At 33.3% G+C, this 15,411-nt stretch overlaps 1 protein-coding gene across 1 annotated transcript in view; it reads left to right on the forward strand.

The window, feature by feature from the left end:
* The window catches only part of LOC114049824 (protein lin-9 homolog), a 75,870-nt gene extending 63,581 nt beyond the window's left edge, over positions 1 to 12,289 (forward strand). Inside the window, exons 9-15 of the mRNA XM_027871242.1 lie at positions 1,537 to 1,656; positions 1,983 to 2,084; positions 4,004 to 4,084; positions 8,561 to 8,686; positions 9,926 to 10,105; positions 10,248 to 10,345; positions 10,862 to 12,289. Of these exons, the coding sequence (XP_027727043.1) occupies positions 1,537 to 1,656; positions 1,983 to 2,084; positions 4,004 to 4,084; positions 8,561 to 8,686; positions 9,926 to 10,105; positions 10,248 to 10,345; positions 10,862 to 10,967 (813 nt within the window). The 3' untranslated portion in view covers positions 10,968 to 12,289. The remainder of the gene's footprint in view (positions 1 to 1,536; positions 1,657 to 1,982; positions 2,085 to 4,003; positions 4,085 to 8,560; positions 8,687 to 9,925; positions 10,106 to 10,247; positions 10,346 to 10,861) is intronic.
* The last annotated feature ends 3,122 nt before the right edge of the window (positions 12,290 to 15,411 follow it).

A 15,411-nucleotide genomic window follows, 5' to 3' on the forward strand; every position in this document is an offset into this window, starting at 1 on the left:
ATTTAATGGACAAGCTGGGCCCAAATACAAATCTTTTGACTTAATGGTCAAGTCCTCCTTCTCCTATGTTGCTAGATCATTGTTTCATCATCATGATGATCAGGGTTAATTCAGCAACTTTATATTAATTGAGTGTATTATGAGATAATATGATCATTACTTATATTACTTATTCCTAAAAATATCTCCAATTTAATTGTCCTTAAAATTAATTTGGAATGAATTGATTTCAAATAACTAAAATAATTGTAGTTTGCCATTCTTAGGAATGAACTGTCAATAAATATTTATTAAGTACCTACTATCTTTCAGGCATTGTGCTAAACTCTGGGATTACAAAGAAAGGCAAAAATAAAACAAAAGCCAGTCCCTCCTCTCAAGAGGTTCATATTATAATAAGGGAGATAACATGCAAACAATTATGTACAAACAAAATATGGACAGGATAAATTAGAGAAAATCTCGGGGGAAGGCACCAAGATTAAGGAGAACTGGGAAAGGCTTCTTGCAGAAGGGGGCATATTAGCTGAGACTTAAAAAAAAAGCAACCCTCTAACTACAAGTTAAAAATAAATTGCCAGTCTGCATTGGCAAAGTCTCATATTATTGTAATCACATGTGCCCTTCCTCCCCATAAAAGATAGTGTGGCTGTAGCTTTTTTTATGCTGCTAAGCATTATGCTGCAAGTTGAAAGATCAATTTTCAGCCTGGTGCTGTATTTAGTTCTTGATTACAACATTGATAAAAGTCAAGGACATGAATTTGTCATTTATGAAATAGATTATTTAAACTTTGAAACAAAGAGAAGAAAGTAATCATATTTTCAAAAAGTAAATCATTATACTTATCTACTTTGAAGTCTTCACCCATCTACTTTTACAGTGGGAAGAGGCTTTGATGATTGTATTTTTAATAAATCACTATTTATTATAATAACTTCTAATAAATATTGATTATAACATTACAAATAATTATATTTAATACTTAGTGATCTAAGTTTGCTTCCCCACAAAATGAATAACTCTTATTTCTAAGCCCTCTCTGATTATAGGTCAGTGTATACTAACCGTAGGGTTATTATATCTCATAGATAAAGTCTTTAAATTTGCCTTTCAAGAAAGGATTTCTTTTATCCTTGTAATTTCTTCATAGAACTAACAAATATTCTTCCCTAGACAGAAAACCTTTAACTTTGGTTTTCATTAGAAAAAAATCTACATCTGGACTGACTTAGATACCCCTAAAGGACCTGTATCAGTCTTAAATTTTCTAATGATTTGTTCAGCTGCCCTAATCCCTCCCTTTTTAGTTGATGCAACTTCTCATCCCCCAAAAAGCATGGTTTTCAAACTCTTGAGAAAAGTTAAACTTTTCATCTTTGACGTCTAACTTATTGAACATAGTTAGCAGGCAGGCTATGACCTAATTAGTGTACTGATTATATAATAATATAAATTCTGTGAAGCTTCAATTACTGGTATGTTGTTTTGAATTTTAATAAAAATTAATATGAAACATTTTCTGTCTCCCAAAAGAGCAATGAGCCCCACGAAACAATGCCAATTGCGGCCTTTGGACAAAAACAACGGCCCTCTCGATTTTTCATGACTCCACCTCGGTTACATTACACTCCTCCTCTCCAGTCGCCAATTACAGTAAGTGATGTTTTGAAAATTCTGTCAGTGTTTTGTGTTCATGTTGTTGAATTTCAGTAATTCAATATACATTATTAATATGGAATATAGGTGATATTTCATAACAAGTTAACCAAATTATTTTATTCCATAGAACAATAATTGAAATGTGAACAGTTAGAAAGCACTTAGAAATATTTTTCATTGGATTAGGATTTCAATGAAATGAGATTTGGTATAATGAAATTTGTTCAGTATCTGAAATACTAAAAATTAAAATATATTCTTTAGAGCAGCAAGTTGTTAAACTATCCAAATTCCTCCCACCCCCCCCTTTTTTTTTGTAGGATAATGATCCTTTATTAGGACAGTCACCATGGAGAAGCAAACTTCCAGGTTCAGATACTGAAACATTAGGTGGTTTTCCAGTGGAATTCCTTATCCAAGTAGTAAGTATTTCTTTAAGTAGAGTGAATAGCAAATTTTTTTTATTGTCAGAGGTTTTATTTTATCACTGTTACAGTTGAATATTTTAATGTCATTTCATACTCAAAATAGTATCAAAATAAATTTATTTTATGTGGGTTTTTTGTTTTGTTTTGTTTTTGGTCAATACATACTGGTCTTAAGAACTCTGATTTTAACTTCCAATAAAGAGTAAATTTAAAACTTTTATAGTGACTTTGATATTTGAAAATCTTTTATCTTATGTGTTGAACTTATTCATATTTTTTCTAGTTCTTATTTGCCATTTTATTATTAAAACTTTGTGACATTTTTCAATATACTAACTAATAAATTAGGTTTTTATACATGTGTTGTGACCTCAAATCATTTCACAATCACCAGTCAACTTATTATTTTTCATGATACCTGTATTACCAATGTAGGCAGAAGGAATTAAGCTCTTTTTTCTGGGCATGAGCAGTTGCTTTTTAAACAGTTAGTTTAACATAACCTGTTAATTGGATGTAAAAGAATCTGGAACTAAATTTAATTGTTACATTTCTTAATGCATTATTCTGATTTTATCCCTAAATTACCTGCAGTAAGAATTCAATATTGGCTCTTAAAATATTAGTGTGAGTCTTTGAGCAATCAAAGAGGTTATGCATGTCATCTGATCCTTATCCATTTGAAGTTTTTTAAAACAGCACTTTAATTTTGAGTTAGAATTAGATTGGGTACCATTACAGTGGTACATAACTGTCATGTTATATACTGTCATGTTCACATCAAAGCAACAGCTGTGACATTAAAACTTAGAATCACTTGTGAAAATAACATATTTCCGGTCTAAGACAATCCCAAAAGACTCATGATGGAAAAAACTGTCCTCACCCAGACAAAGAACTGTGGAGTCTGAATGCAGATTGAAGCATACTATTTTCTCTTTTTTTGTTTTTTCTTTCTCATGGTTTTTCTCTTTTGTTCTGATTCTTCTTTCACAGCATGACTAATATGGAAATATGTTTAATATGATCATACATGTATGGACTATATCAGATTGCATGCTGTCGTGAGGAGGGGGGAATTTAGAACTCAAAATATCTTATAAAAGTGGATGTTGAAAACTAAAAATTAATTAATTTTTTAAAATAACATATTTCTTTGATAGGGGACTTTAAATTAGGAAACTCCATGAGAGAAAGGCTTGTATTTTGTGTGTGTGTTTAAAACTGTATCTCCTTCAAGTTTTCAAAGAAGTATAACCTATTACAAGCAAATTTGATTCTCATGGAAAGACTACAATCCACATTTGTAGCTGAAATATTCTGTTAACTAAAACACAAGTGATGTAGCATAAAAATCAGTGGTTAATTACCTGTCTTTACAAGAGTCAGTAGTCATTTAAAAGTTCATGCAATTTGTAACATTAGAGAGCCTGTTTTTAAAAGAGGGTCTATTCTAATTATCAACAGGTATATGGGATGACTTAAAATGAAAGATGCCTGTGTAAAAAGAACTAAAGTTTTTGGTATATCCCTTTGAATGGTGAAGATCAAAATGTCACTATTCTATTCTTATGTGATACTTAGGCTCACAATCTTTAACATATTCTGACATCAGCCAATAGTGAGATATTAGCCATTTAGCTAGGATTAGCTTAATTTTCTAAATATAATTTCATCTCAATGTGAAAAAAAAAACCTGTAGAAAAAATCAGATAACTTATGTCTTTGTGTCTTTTGTTGAGAACTACCAAAATCCACTGTTTAAAATTACAGAGTGAAAAGTTGGAAATCTGATGTCTTTTAAAATTTATGTCTTATCAGGCCTTTTGTAAAACAAACAAAAGACATTTCATTTTAGTATTACTTTCAATATATATTTTATTTCCAAAATATTTTTCTTTTTTTGTCCATAGACTAGATTATCAAAAATTCTTATGATTAAGAAAGAGCATATCAAGAAATTAAGGGAAATGAACACAGAAGCAGAAAAATTGGTAAGGACATTTCAATTTTTTTCCTTGTTTGAATTTTAAATATTGAACTTTGCTATTTACAAGGATTTTTTTAAGCTTTATTTAAGAAAATGTTGAAATAAATATATTTCATGAGTCCTTGTTTTAACATAAATACCTTACAAAATGCAGCAGGTATGTTTTGGACAGATTTACCATAAGATGAAATTCTAGAACTTAAACCCATTTCCTTACTGATTTTATATTTAAATGGGAATTATTGGAAAATGATGTAATATTGGTACCTGGATATTTGTTTCCATGTCATTGAGAGCTCTAAGTCTGGCTCACTTCAGTCACAGTGTCAAGAAGCTGGTCACACATTTACTTTAGTTGATGCTGCTTCATCTGCATAGAACAACAGCAAGAAGGGAAGTTAGTTTCCCGTTTTGAAATGGTTAGCTACAGAGGTTTAAACAAAACAAAACGCAAAAAATAACTTTTTCCTTTAGAATTGATAAGGCAGGGAAATAACTATTTTAGAATCTTCACGTAATATAAAATTTATTCTCTATTTTATTGATTTTATAAATTCAAGTTTTTTATCCAAATTTTTACATGGTGAGAGATAACTGATATTCAAAATTTTTTTATGTAAAGAAAAAGGGAAACTGCAGCAACATTTTACTTTTATCAAGTGTTTACATGTATGTATATAATGCAGTGGGAATCATGAGGAGGCAGATGGTGGAACAGTGGCTCATATCAAGGGGGAGGCAGTATGGTACAGTGGAAAGAACCTTGGGCTCTGAAACCAGAGGGCCAGGGTTCACATCTCTGATGCTATCTGTATGATCTTGGGCAAATCACTTCCCCTCCCTGGGCTTCAGTTTCCTCATCTGTAAGATGAGGGGGTTAGACCTATGACATCTAAGAGTCCTTCCAGCTCTAAATTTGATCCTTTGAAAAAGAATGCTGGAACTCTTATTCATACATTCATGTAATTTTAGAGCTGAAAGGGGTGCTAAGGATCACCTAGCCTAGGATTTCTTAACCTGGGGTCTGGTAACTTTTTTTTCCCCAATATCTTGGTAATTATTTCAATGTGATTGGTTTCTTTTGTAATTCTATGTATTTTATTTTATGTATTTACAAACATTATTCTGAGAAGGAGCCCAAGGGCTTCACCAGATGACTGGGGAGCGAGGAGAGAGCAGTATCTGTGACAAAAAAAAATGATTGAGAACCCCTGATGTAGTCCAACACTTTCATTTCACAGATGAAAAATAGTTCAAGAAAGATAAGCCAACTTGCCCACAATTATACAGCTGGTCAGTATCAAAGCAGAATCTAGAACTTGGGTCTCCTGACTTCTACTCTAGCATTGTTCACACTACATTGCCTCCAGCTACTGTATAGGTCAAAGTATATTGTGAACTGAAAAAGGTTGGCATACCTATTATACAGGCCTGAATATAAGGTGACCTTCCATTTCATAGTCTTTTTATCAGAATCTATAGATGTTTAAGTATCCATCATCTTAAAATAAACATTTACTTCTCTCCTATGTTTTCCCCAATACTCTTTTAGATGTCTCTAATAATCCCTATCAGAATCAAATTTCTTCCCAACTGTTCTTCATCTACCCATCTTTATAATACAACTTTAAATTTGCTGGCAGAACTCTCTGACTTCTTTCCCAGGCTCCTCAGTCCTTGTGTTGTTAAGTCCATGTTTCATCTGTCAGTTTTACCCAAGTAGACGTCTTTGGTGGCAGTGTGCCTCGGTCATGAGGACTCCAGAGAGGACATTGAACTGGGTTGTTGGAGCTCTCAGCTGGTCTTTTGCTTTGAGTGGAAGCTCTGTCTATTCTGGAGGCAGTCTAGGTGATGTCATGACCACTGTGTGCCTAGAAGGGATACAGGTATCACTCCTTCTGTACTGAAAGGGAAATTAGAAGGCACAAGTTCAGACTTCTTTGTCTGACTGCTGTACTTCCAGAATAAATGTAGTCTTCATTAGAAGGCAAATAGATTGGCAGGACAGAGGTCAGAATCATAGACTCTGAAGGGATATTTGAGATCATTTGTTCTTCCTCTTATCTATGGAGAAATCTTTCTGCAGTATTCATGACAGATCCAGCCTCTATAGTATGTTTCCAATGATGAATAACATAGTATTTAACAATGCAGTTATTACCCTCATTCTTTTGTTTGATAGCTCTAGTTATTAGAAAGTTCTTTCTTAAGGTTGAACCAAAATCTGCCTCCTTATGACTTCCTTCTCCCCCACCTTCCCCACTGGTCCTAGTTCTGCTTTCTGGAGGGAGCAACACAGAACAAATCTACTCCATCCTCTATGTGACAATCCTTTAATGTTTAAAAACAGCTATTCTGTCTCCCTTTAGTCTTTTCTTCAGAACAAATTTCCCTGATTCTTTGAACTGTTGCTTATGTATAGCATGGTTTCTAGGCCCTCTCTCATTGTACTTGTTAGGCTATAGTTTGTTAATGTCTTTCTTAAAATGTGACATCCAGAATTGAGGACAGTATTCCAGGTATAATCTACTCAACAGAAAGTACAGTGGGACTATTACTTCCTGTGATCTGGATGCTTCATTCATGCAACCTAAGATTGCACTAGCTTTCTTAAAAGCCTTATCACACTTTTGGCTCATTTTAAGCTTATGGTCAATTTAAAACCGCAGATCTTTTTCACATAAACTGCTGCCAAGCCAGGTCTTTCCCATCCTGTATTTGTATAGTTGATTGGTTGAACCTAAAATGCAGGACTTGGAGATGTTTGCCTTCAGAGCCAGTTTATTAAGAGCCACACAAGAAAATCAGTCTCATTACTTTATAATGACACCTCGTTTGTGAACAAAAATGGTATTACCCACCTTATTCATCAGACTTGACTCTGAATGATTTTTCCCAAAACTCAAATCCACCCTCAAAGGACAAAGATTTGCCATCATTGAAGATTTTCAAAAGAACGTGCTGCAAACTCTGAAGGCAATTTCAAAAGAGGAATTCCAAAAGTGTTTTGAACAATGGCAGCATCGTTGGAAAAAGTATAAAGCCTCCCAAGGTAACTACTTTGAAGGGGACAGCACTCATTTGAATATATAAGTTCTGGTATGTTTGTTTAAAAATGAGTCTCATTACTTAATGGTCACCTGTCCTATATTTACCCCTGTTTAATTTCATCGTGTTGGTTTGTTCCAGCCTGTCGACCATTCTGAATCTTGATTCTGTCATCTGTCATATTAACTCTCTCCACACTTTGAAGATTTGATGAATATCCCTTCTATGTCTTCATCCAAATCATTGATAGAATTGTTGAATAGGAAAGGACAGTCATATGACACTGCACTACAGACCTCCCTACAAAGCCATTAATCTGTAGTCAGCCCTGTTTGGGGCTCGAGTTACCTCAGTTCTGAATCCACATAACCATCCTGTCATCCAGCCCACATTTCATCCTGTTATCCACAAAGATATTATAAGAAATAAGGGGCTTGCTGATGTCAAGATAAAAAATTCACTTGATCTACCAATGAAAAAAGGAAATCGGGTTATTTTGCAAAAATAAGATTCATTCTTAGTGAAGTCATGTTTGCCTTCTCCCAATCACCACATTCTTTCTAATGTCCATGAACCATCTGTTTGATAATCTGGTAGCTTAATAACACAATTATTAGGATTTAGGAGCTGGTAAAATAACACAGAAAGCACTGCTATTGGACCAAAAATAGCATTATGAGTAAAGATGGGAACAATAAACATAAACAGATGCAGACTGATGGAAGAAAATATAGTTGTGATGGGAATTATTGAAGAAGCATCTAAAGAGATAAAAGCAATATTGGGGAAAACAAAGGAGAGCATGAGGGGTTCAAATGAAGGGAAGTAAAGGGTCAGGGGTAACTGCATGTATGGGAAATCACCTTATTCAAGCCAATATGATGCCAGCTCCTTTTTCTCCCCTGACTTCCCTTTCTTCCCCCTTTCAATGTAATAACAATGGCAGGGGTGGCTTGGGCATATAAATAAACAGTTCATCCCAGTGTTATTGGAAATTTCTTCTAGCCGTGCTTTTAAATGGAAACCTAGCATTGGGGGAATACAAGTGCTTTGGAAGATGTGTGTGAGAAGGGTGGGCAGAGGCCTGAAAGTCAGGCAGGGGATGTATATAATAAGAAACTGAAAGTAAGGGGAAAAGAATGTTAGTCAGCAAATATGGTTTTTAATTTTTTTTTTCAGGTTTTAAATCCAAGGGAGAAAACTTAAGTTCTTTATTAGATTTGTTTTACTTCAAGCTTTATGTAAACCTGTGACTGAATACATACAAATGTGATATCCTTCATAGTTAATTTTTGAAAATGCTTTTTTTAGTCATCTCGGTTTTGTTAGGAAAGTAGCAAAATACAAGCTGAATTTTTCTCTCCTTTTATTTAAGATTGCATTATTCCTTTAGTAGGGAGTTTTCTAAAAATAAAACTTTTTTTCTTCACAGAAATCTTATTCTATGCCTATCAACATTGAATTTCAGAGGAGATATGCAACTATTGTTCTAGATCTTGAACAGCTGAACAAGGACCTAAACAAAGTTTTACATAAAGTTCAGCAATACTGTTATGAGGTACTTTCCTCCTGTGTTTACCCAGGGGGGCGGTAACGACTTCAAGTTGGTTTTTTTTTTTTTCCCTCCATCACTCATGTTATCTCTGCATTTTGAAATAATAATGTTAGTTTATAAGTTTTTTTAAGGGCAAGAACATGATTTAGATTTTCTGTGTAATTCCCCAGTGTCTTTTCAAAATCGATATGTATGCAAGTGGCACTTACTTATAATAACTGACTTTGTTTTCTTGTTCTTCTAATATATTTAGTACAGGGTTACTCTGAAAATTGTTCATTGTGTGTATGTGTGTGTGTATACATATATATATATATATATATATGATTGCAATATGAGGACAATTCAAGACTAAATTTTTTTGGTTGCCTTTGTCACTTTATGCTACTCAGTAATTGAGGTCAATTTAGGATGCTCTTACCTTTGAACTTCTGGAAACTAGGTGTTTTAGCTTTTGAAGGAAATTACTTCTGTTAAGCTGATTGATTTCTTAAATCAGTATTTTTGCAGACACATCCCAACTGTAGATAGTCTTACCAGCTCACTCAAACTGTATGAAGGGAAAGAATTATAGTTCCCCAGATCCTATAGTAGGTACATTAAAGGCTCATTCCATTATACATCATTATCCTTCATTTTTTTCCCATGTGCTGACTTAATCTCAGTACGAAAGAATCCTTCCTATCCTAGCAAATAATTATTTCTCCTAGAAATTCTAAAATGGTTCTCTAGAAGAGAAGTGTCAGACATGCTGCCTGCCTACATGTGACCTGAACCAATTTAAAATGTAATTGGTAACTATTTAACAAAATAAATAAAAATACAATAAAGCATAAATAACAACTACATTTTAAAACTGAGTCAATATGGGCCCAAAGGGATTCTTAAGTATGAATTAGTGGCCCCATTTCTATTTGAGTTTGATACCATTACTCTAGAATATAGACAAAATGACATTATAATAGAACTTATATGTATTTGGAAGTTTTTACTCATGAATATGTAATTTTGTGTTGTATTTTTGAATGGTCCAAAGACAGTTTATGAAGAATGTATTTTTTAAAGCATTTCTTAGAGGGCTATTGTGATCATAGTTGAAGATAACATGGTCTCTAGATATTTTTCCTTTTCCATATCTGTCTATCAACTTTAAAAAAAATGTAACTATAATTGAAGATGGAAAAAAAAGAAATGTAGGAAATATTAAGGACTTGTAAATGAACAATTTTTTTTTTCCTTCAGCTTGCTCCAGACCAAGGACTCCAACCTGCAGACCAGCCAACAGATATGAGACGCAGGTGTGAAGAAGAAGCACAGGAAATTGTTAGACATGCAAATGCATCCACAGGACAACCCTGTGTTGAAAATGAAAACCTTACTGAACTGATTTCTAGACTTACAGCGATATTATTACAGATCAAGGTAAATCACTGGGAAATTTTTCATTTCATGCTAAGAATAATTTTAATTTTTATTGCTAGATTATTAGTCGATTATATTTTTAATAAGTTTTATATTTTAGCAAATAAGCTATAGTTAAGTTTGAAATTTCCCTTTCTTTTAGTGTCTAGCAGAAGGAGGTGACCTGAATTCCTTTGAATTCAAATCACTTACTGATTCACTAAATGACATTAAGAGTTCAATAGATGCTTCCAATATCAGGTAATTAACTTTTACTTCAATCTTATTTTAGATTTATTCTGATATTAAGCTATCATGACATTTCTTTATACTTATTTATTGAAAATAATATGCATGCATGGTTCTAAATTTTTTTATACTGTAATATCCTTTAAATAAATTTAAAATAGCTTTTCATTGACAGAATAGGAACTTCATACTGTTTTCTTTTACGCAAAGTTCTCACTGAGTTACAGGTAACGAGTATTCCATCCTACTTGATCTGCTTTTAAAAAATATATATTGAAGTATTACTTTATAAAGTTGATTAGCTTATAAAGTATACATAGTAGTAGTATCCTTATATTGAAGTATTGCTTCAGTATAATTGTAGATAATGTGTTAATGGGAGGGAATTTATTTTTCCCTCATGTCAACTCATTCTCTTGGCCAACTCCTAAGTAACTTTTCTGACTTTTTACTTTTTTTTTTTCCAACATATTCCTTTGAATTCTGAAATATGGTTAGTTAACTATGTTTTTTTTTTCCTTTCATTAGTTGTTTTCAGAATAATGTTGAGATCCATGTTGCACATATTCAGAGTGGCCTGAGTCAGATGGGAAACTTACATGCCTTTGCAGCTAATAACACCAACAGAGACTGAAAAGAAAGTTTAATTATTCCAAATGAACGAGACATAGTTTTGGAAAATCTTGCTTCATTATACAGGCTTTCAACACCAAATAACCTATCTGCTGGTAAATGAGAAGAAAGACTCTCCCAGAAAAGGCATTTTAAAAATACCGTGCTGCTTCATAAACCAGCATTACTGACCAGCATTATATTTATTTTATTGTTTATTTTACAAGTACAAGAGCTTTGCTTAAGTTACATATGTTTATTAGCAAGTATTGTTTTAAACTGAAAATATCTGAATATATTTTAATATAACTTCAACAAAGACTATATAAACCATTTTTAAAATATGAACGAATGTAACACAACTCATGCAGACAGCTCACAGTGGAAAAATGAGAAGAAAGGATCTTGGTGCAAATCAGTGGCTAAATGGATGGCAATTGCTTCATCTAGAAAACTACAACTTTAGTTGTTCTAGTTGGTTGCCATATTTCGGTCTTCAAAAGATGATCAAATGAGGTGTGTGAATTCCTAGTTTTAAGGATGCCACTGGAATATGGATGGAAAAGATGGACTATAAAATTGGACATGATGTATGCTTGAGAGTGTGGTGTAGTTCTATAGATCAGTTAATAGCTTTTGAAATGTGTTAATTTATCATAATTTATGAAAGAAGCCTTTTGTCTTTTGTCTGTTGAAGGAAAATGAAGGAGCAGAAAAAGCGTACTGCAGAATGCCAAGTCCCAACAAGCGGATTTGGCATGTTTTTTCCCTTCAGTTCAGGGCAAAAGGTGCTTTTGTTTTGGAATTTATAAGAATGACTGGTAACACACTATTTTCATATTTTTGTTTGTTTGCACAACTTTTAAATTTAGATAACTGGTTATAATCTAATAGTATACAACTTATATAAAGACTTTTATAAAGAAAACAAAAATAACCAGTGCTATGAAACATAGAGGGAAAAAAGTTTTAAAAAAGGAAAAACTTTCCTAGGCTATTCTGGAATGTTAATCTTGTAAAAAGTATGTATTTGGATTTTCTTTTTGTTTAATATAGGGTATTGTAAAGTTTCAGTGTAATAATTTTTTTCCAGATTTGGAATTTAGGAAATAGTTGTAGAAGTGGTTTTGATTCCTTTAGATGTCTCATAAAATGAGACTTTTTGTATGTTAATGTATAAAGAAAATTTAAACAAGGTTATTTTCAATTTGAAAATTTTGTATAGTTTAAAAAAAATGCTTCTGTATTCCTTGTTGGTATGGTGCCACTGCAAAACTTTAGGGCAGAGTATATATTTAGCTAAACTATTCAGTTAATTAAGAAATCCATAAATCTTTTATTCTCAATGACATTTGTAATTATAAATAAATTTACCTATAAAAGTTGGTATTTTTCTAAAAATCTTATTTAATAAACAGAACTATTCCCTGACATAGAAAAGGTTTGAAATTGTGCATTAACAGTAAATCAGTATTTTGGGGAGAAACCATAAAATTAATCCAAGTCATTTGGAAGTAAGAATTTAATGCCCTTTAATAGTGTTGGTTGTGGCTAGTTATTTTTCACATGTTGGTGAATAAGATTCTGTGTGTTATATTTTACAATAGAAACAACTGAGTTATTGCCCTGGTACATAGCCTGAGACTGGCCATGTACTTTTTAAAGTCTTCCTAGAACTCTCTAAGCACAATTGAATATGTGGTTAAATTAGAAGAGGGCAGTTCTTCCCTATCTTCAAAATAATGAAGCTGTTTTTAACAAACATACCAATACATATCTATTCAAGAGTGTTGTCCCCGTCAGCATAGTTACATTGAGAAGCTACTTGTTGGATTCCAGTAATGCTATCATTGTTCCATGTGTTTTTAGAACTCTCTTTTAGAACTGTCTTTAAAGTCAATTAGCCACACAGAGGAAATAAAAACATCCATTATTTTAGGGTCACATTTTAGTTTAACTCAAAAGAATATTAGCCAGTTTGATCATCTGTATTCACCTACTCCAAATGGCTTTTTTCTTTTTACTAAAACCAAATTCCCTTTCAAAAGAGGAAGATGTGCCACCATTGAAGATTTTCAAAAGAATATTCTATAGGCTCTATAGATGATTCCAAAGGGAGTTTGAAGAATGTTTTGAGCAATGACAGCCTTTGAGAGTATACTCATTTAAAAAATGGTGAGAAATTTATTGATAATTTTGATACAACAGATAACTTAGCCCCAATAAATACCCAAACAAACCTCCTTCTTACTAAGTCAAAGATGACTACTTTTGGATGGATAAATTTTTTATTGTTTTTGTTTAGTCATCATTTTAATTTTATAGTCACACCCAGTACTAATACTGGCCAAGTAAGTTGGAATTGCAGAAAAATGTGTCATTTCATATTAAACATGGACTTGAAGTCAATTTTAGTTAAATGTTTCAGAACTCTGAATTTGATGCTAAACTCAAAGCATTGTCATCATATCCGAACTGCCCTAGAGTGCTATCCATTTTATACTGCATTTGATTATTGGATTTCAACAGCAAAATGTTTGAATAAAACCTTCATTTGCATGAGAATCAGGTACACTTGGCTGTATGCAAGATGAAACATAACAGGAATGGATGTAAAATCTTGCATTGGGGTTCTGCCCAGATATCACTAGAAAGCAGTTGATATGATAAAGACCAAGAGGTTTTGGTGAACTTTAAGCTAAGTATGAATGAATGTTAACATAAGCCCAGTGTACAGAATGAGGGAGATGATAGCCAAATGTGATCTGCTTGGGTCAGATCACACCTAGACTAGCCTCTCCAATCCTGTGCCCAACTTTGAGGAAAGACATTGATAAACTGAAAGAAATCCCACATTTTGGGATGTGTAATCTGGATGCTTTGGGGCGGCAGGTCTCAGACCTCAATATGAGTTAAAGGGGGATGCCTTAAATGAAAGAATTGGAGTAAACATGATAGTTGTCTTCAGGTAAGAAAGCTTATCACATAGAAGACTAAAGTCAGTCATTCTGCTTGGACCCAGATACCAGTTCTAGAGCCAATCGGAAGAGGCTGTAAGGATGTGAATTTATTACAGTTTTAAGGAAAAATAAAGTCAAGAGGGGCAGCTAGGTGATAGAGTGGATAGAGTACTGGTCCTGGAGTCAGGAGGGCCTGAGTTCAAATCTGGCCTCAGACACTTGACACTTACTAGCAAAAAACCAAACAAAACAAAATATAGTAGTCTACCGTATAATGTTATAGAGGTCTTCTAGCAGAGAAAGAATAATAAATAATTTATATTATATATTGTATAGAGAATTTATGCCTCAGCTGTGAGGCTTGAACTGAGCGAACTCTGGGGTCCCTTCTAACTCTGACTCTAAAATTTGTAGCATTTCTTCCTAAACGTTAACAGTGGTTTCAGAGTCTTCCCACACTTTCCTGGAACCACTATGACAAGTGTGTCTAGTTCCTTTCTATGGCTTCTTATGGTTATAATTCAAAACATGGGTTACAGGCAAACTGACATAAGTTAGATTTTAAAAGTTTACTTTGTTAAATTCTTGGGGTTTTAGAAACTCAAAAATAAACACAGTTGGGTTTCTGGTTCATAAACAGTGCTATACTTATATCAGTAGTTATTAATTTGGGAGGAACAAACCTAAAAAAAAATAGCTTTATGGAGGCTTTCTTGAAAGGAGAAATGCCTTTTTTTTTTTCTTTTAAACAAAGCTACTCCCCAAACTACTAATCTGTGTTACGTTAGTTAATACTAATGGCGTCATCCCCATCCCAGTCTGTCTACCCTCCGTCCCCCATGCCGACAGCTGTGTATATCAAAGTTTCTTGTCATCATCTGCATTTATTGAGTATCCACTGTGTGCAAAGCACTGTATTAAGTGCTGTGGCATAAAAAACATTAGCTTTCAAATTATGTAACCTAACCAAAGTTCTGCAAAAGTACAATCCATATTCACAAGTGCTAAGGATAGTGCTGAGGTGGCTGAAGCAAAATAGGATGTCAGAAGCGTTTGAAGGTCATTCTTGACTCATATTTTGAGAAAGTGATTTTGTTTCTCCATTGAGAAGAATCGTATCTCAACAATAGCTATAGTTTAAGGAGATAGGTTGTGGATAGGGGGCAGGAAGCATATTTGTTTGTATCATGTAGGACAGAAAAACCACAAAGGCTTTAATTTGGTAGGAACTACCATATATCTCTAAAAAGTAATGTCATAGCTGGGATAAGGCACTCTTTACTGTGGATTCTAGGTAAGATTTGAAAATTGGGCTCCCTATGTATTGTCCTTCAGCTGCTTTAGGGCTTTTACCTGTGTGGAGTGGAATTTTCTGACCTTTAAAATGTGTATATATTTTTTAAAAATTATTAACAGGTGTCCCTAATTGTGATGGCCCTACATGGTGCACCCAAGGCAGCCACTTACTTTATCTTTTTTTTAGACTTAGCAGCCCAGAGTGACACA

The sequence above is a fragment of the Vombatus ursinus genome, unplaced genomic scaffold (assembly GCF_900497805.2).
Source record: "Vombatus ursinus unplaced genomic scaffold, bare-nosed wombat genome assembly UNPS02014798.1, whole genome shotgun sequence".
NCBI lineage: Eukaryota > Metazoa > Chordata > Mammalia > Diprotodontia > Vombatidae > Vombatus > Vombatus ursinus.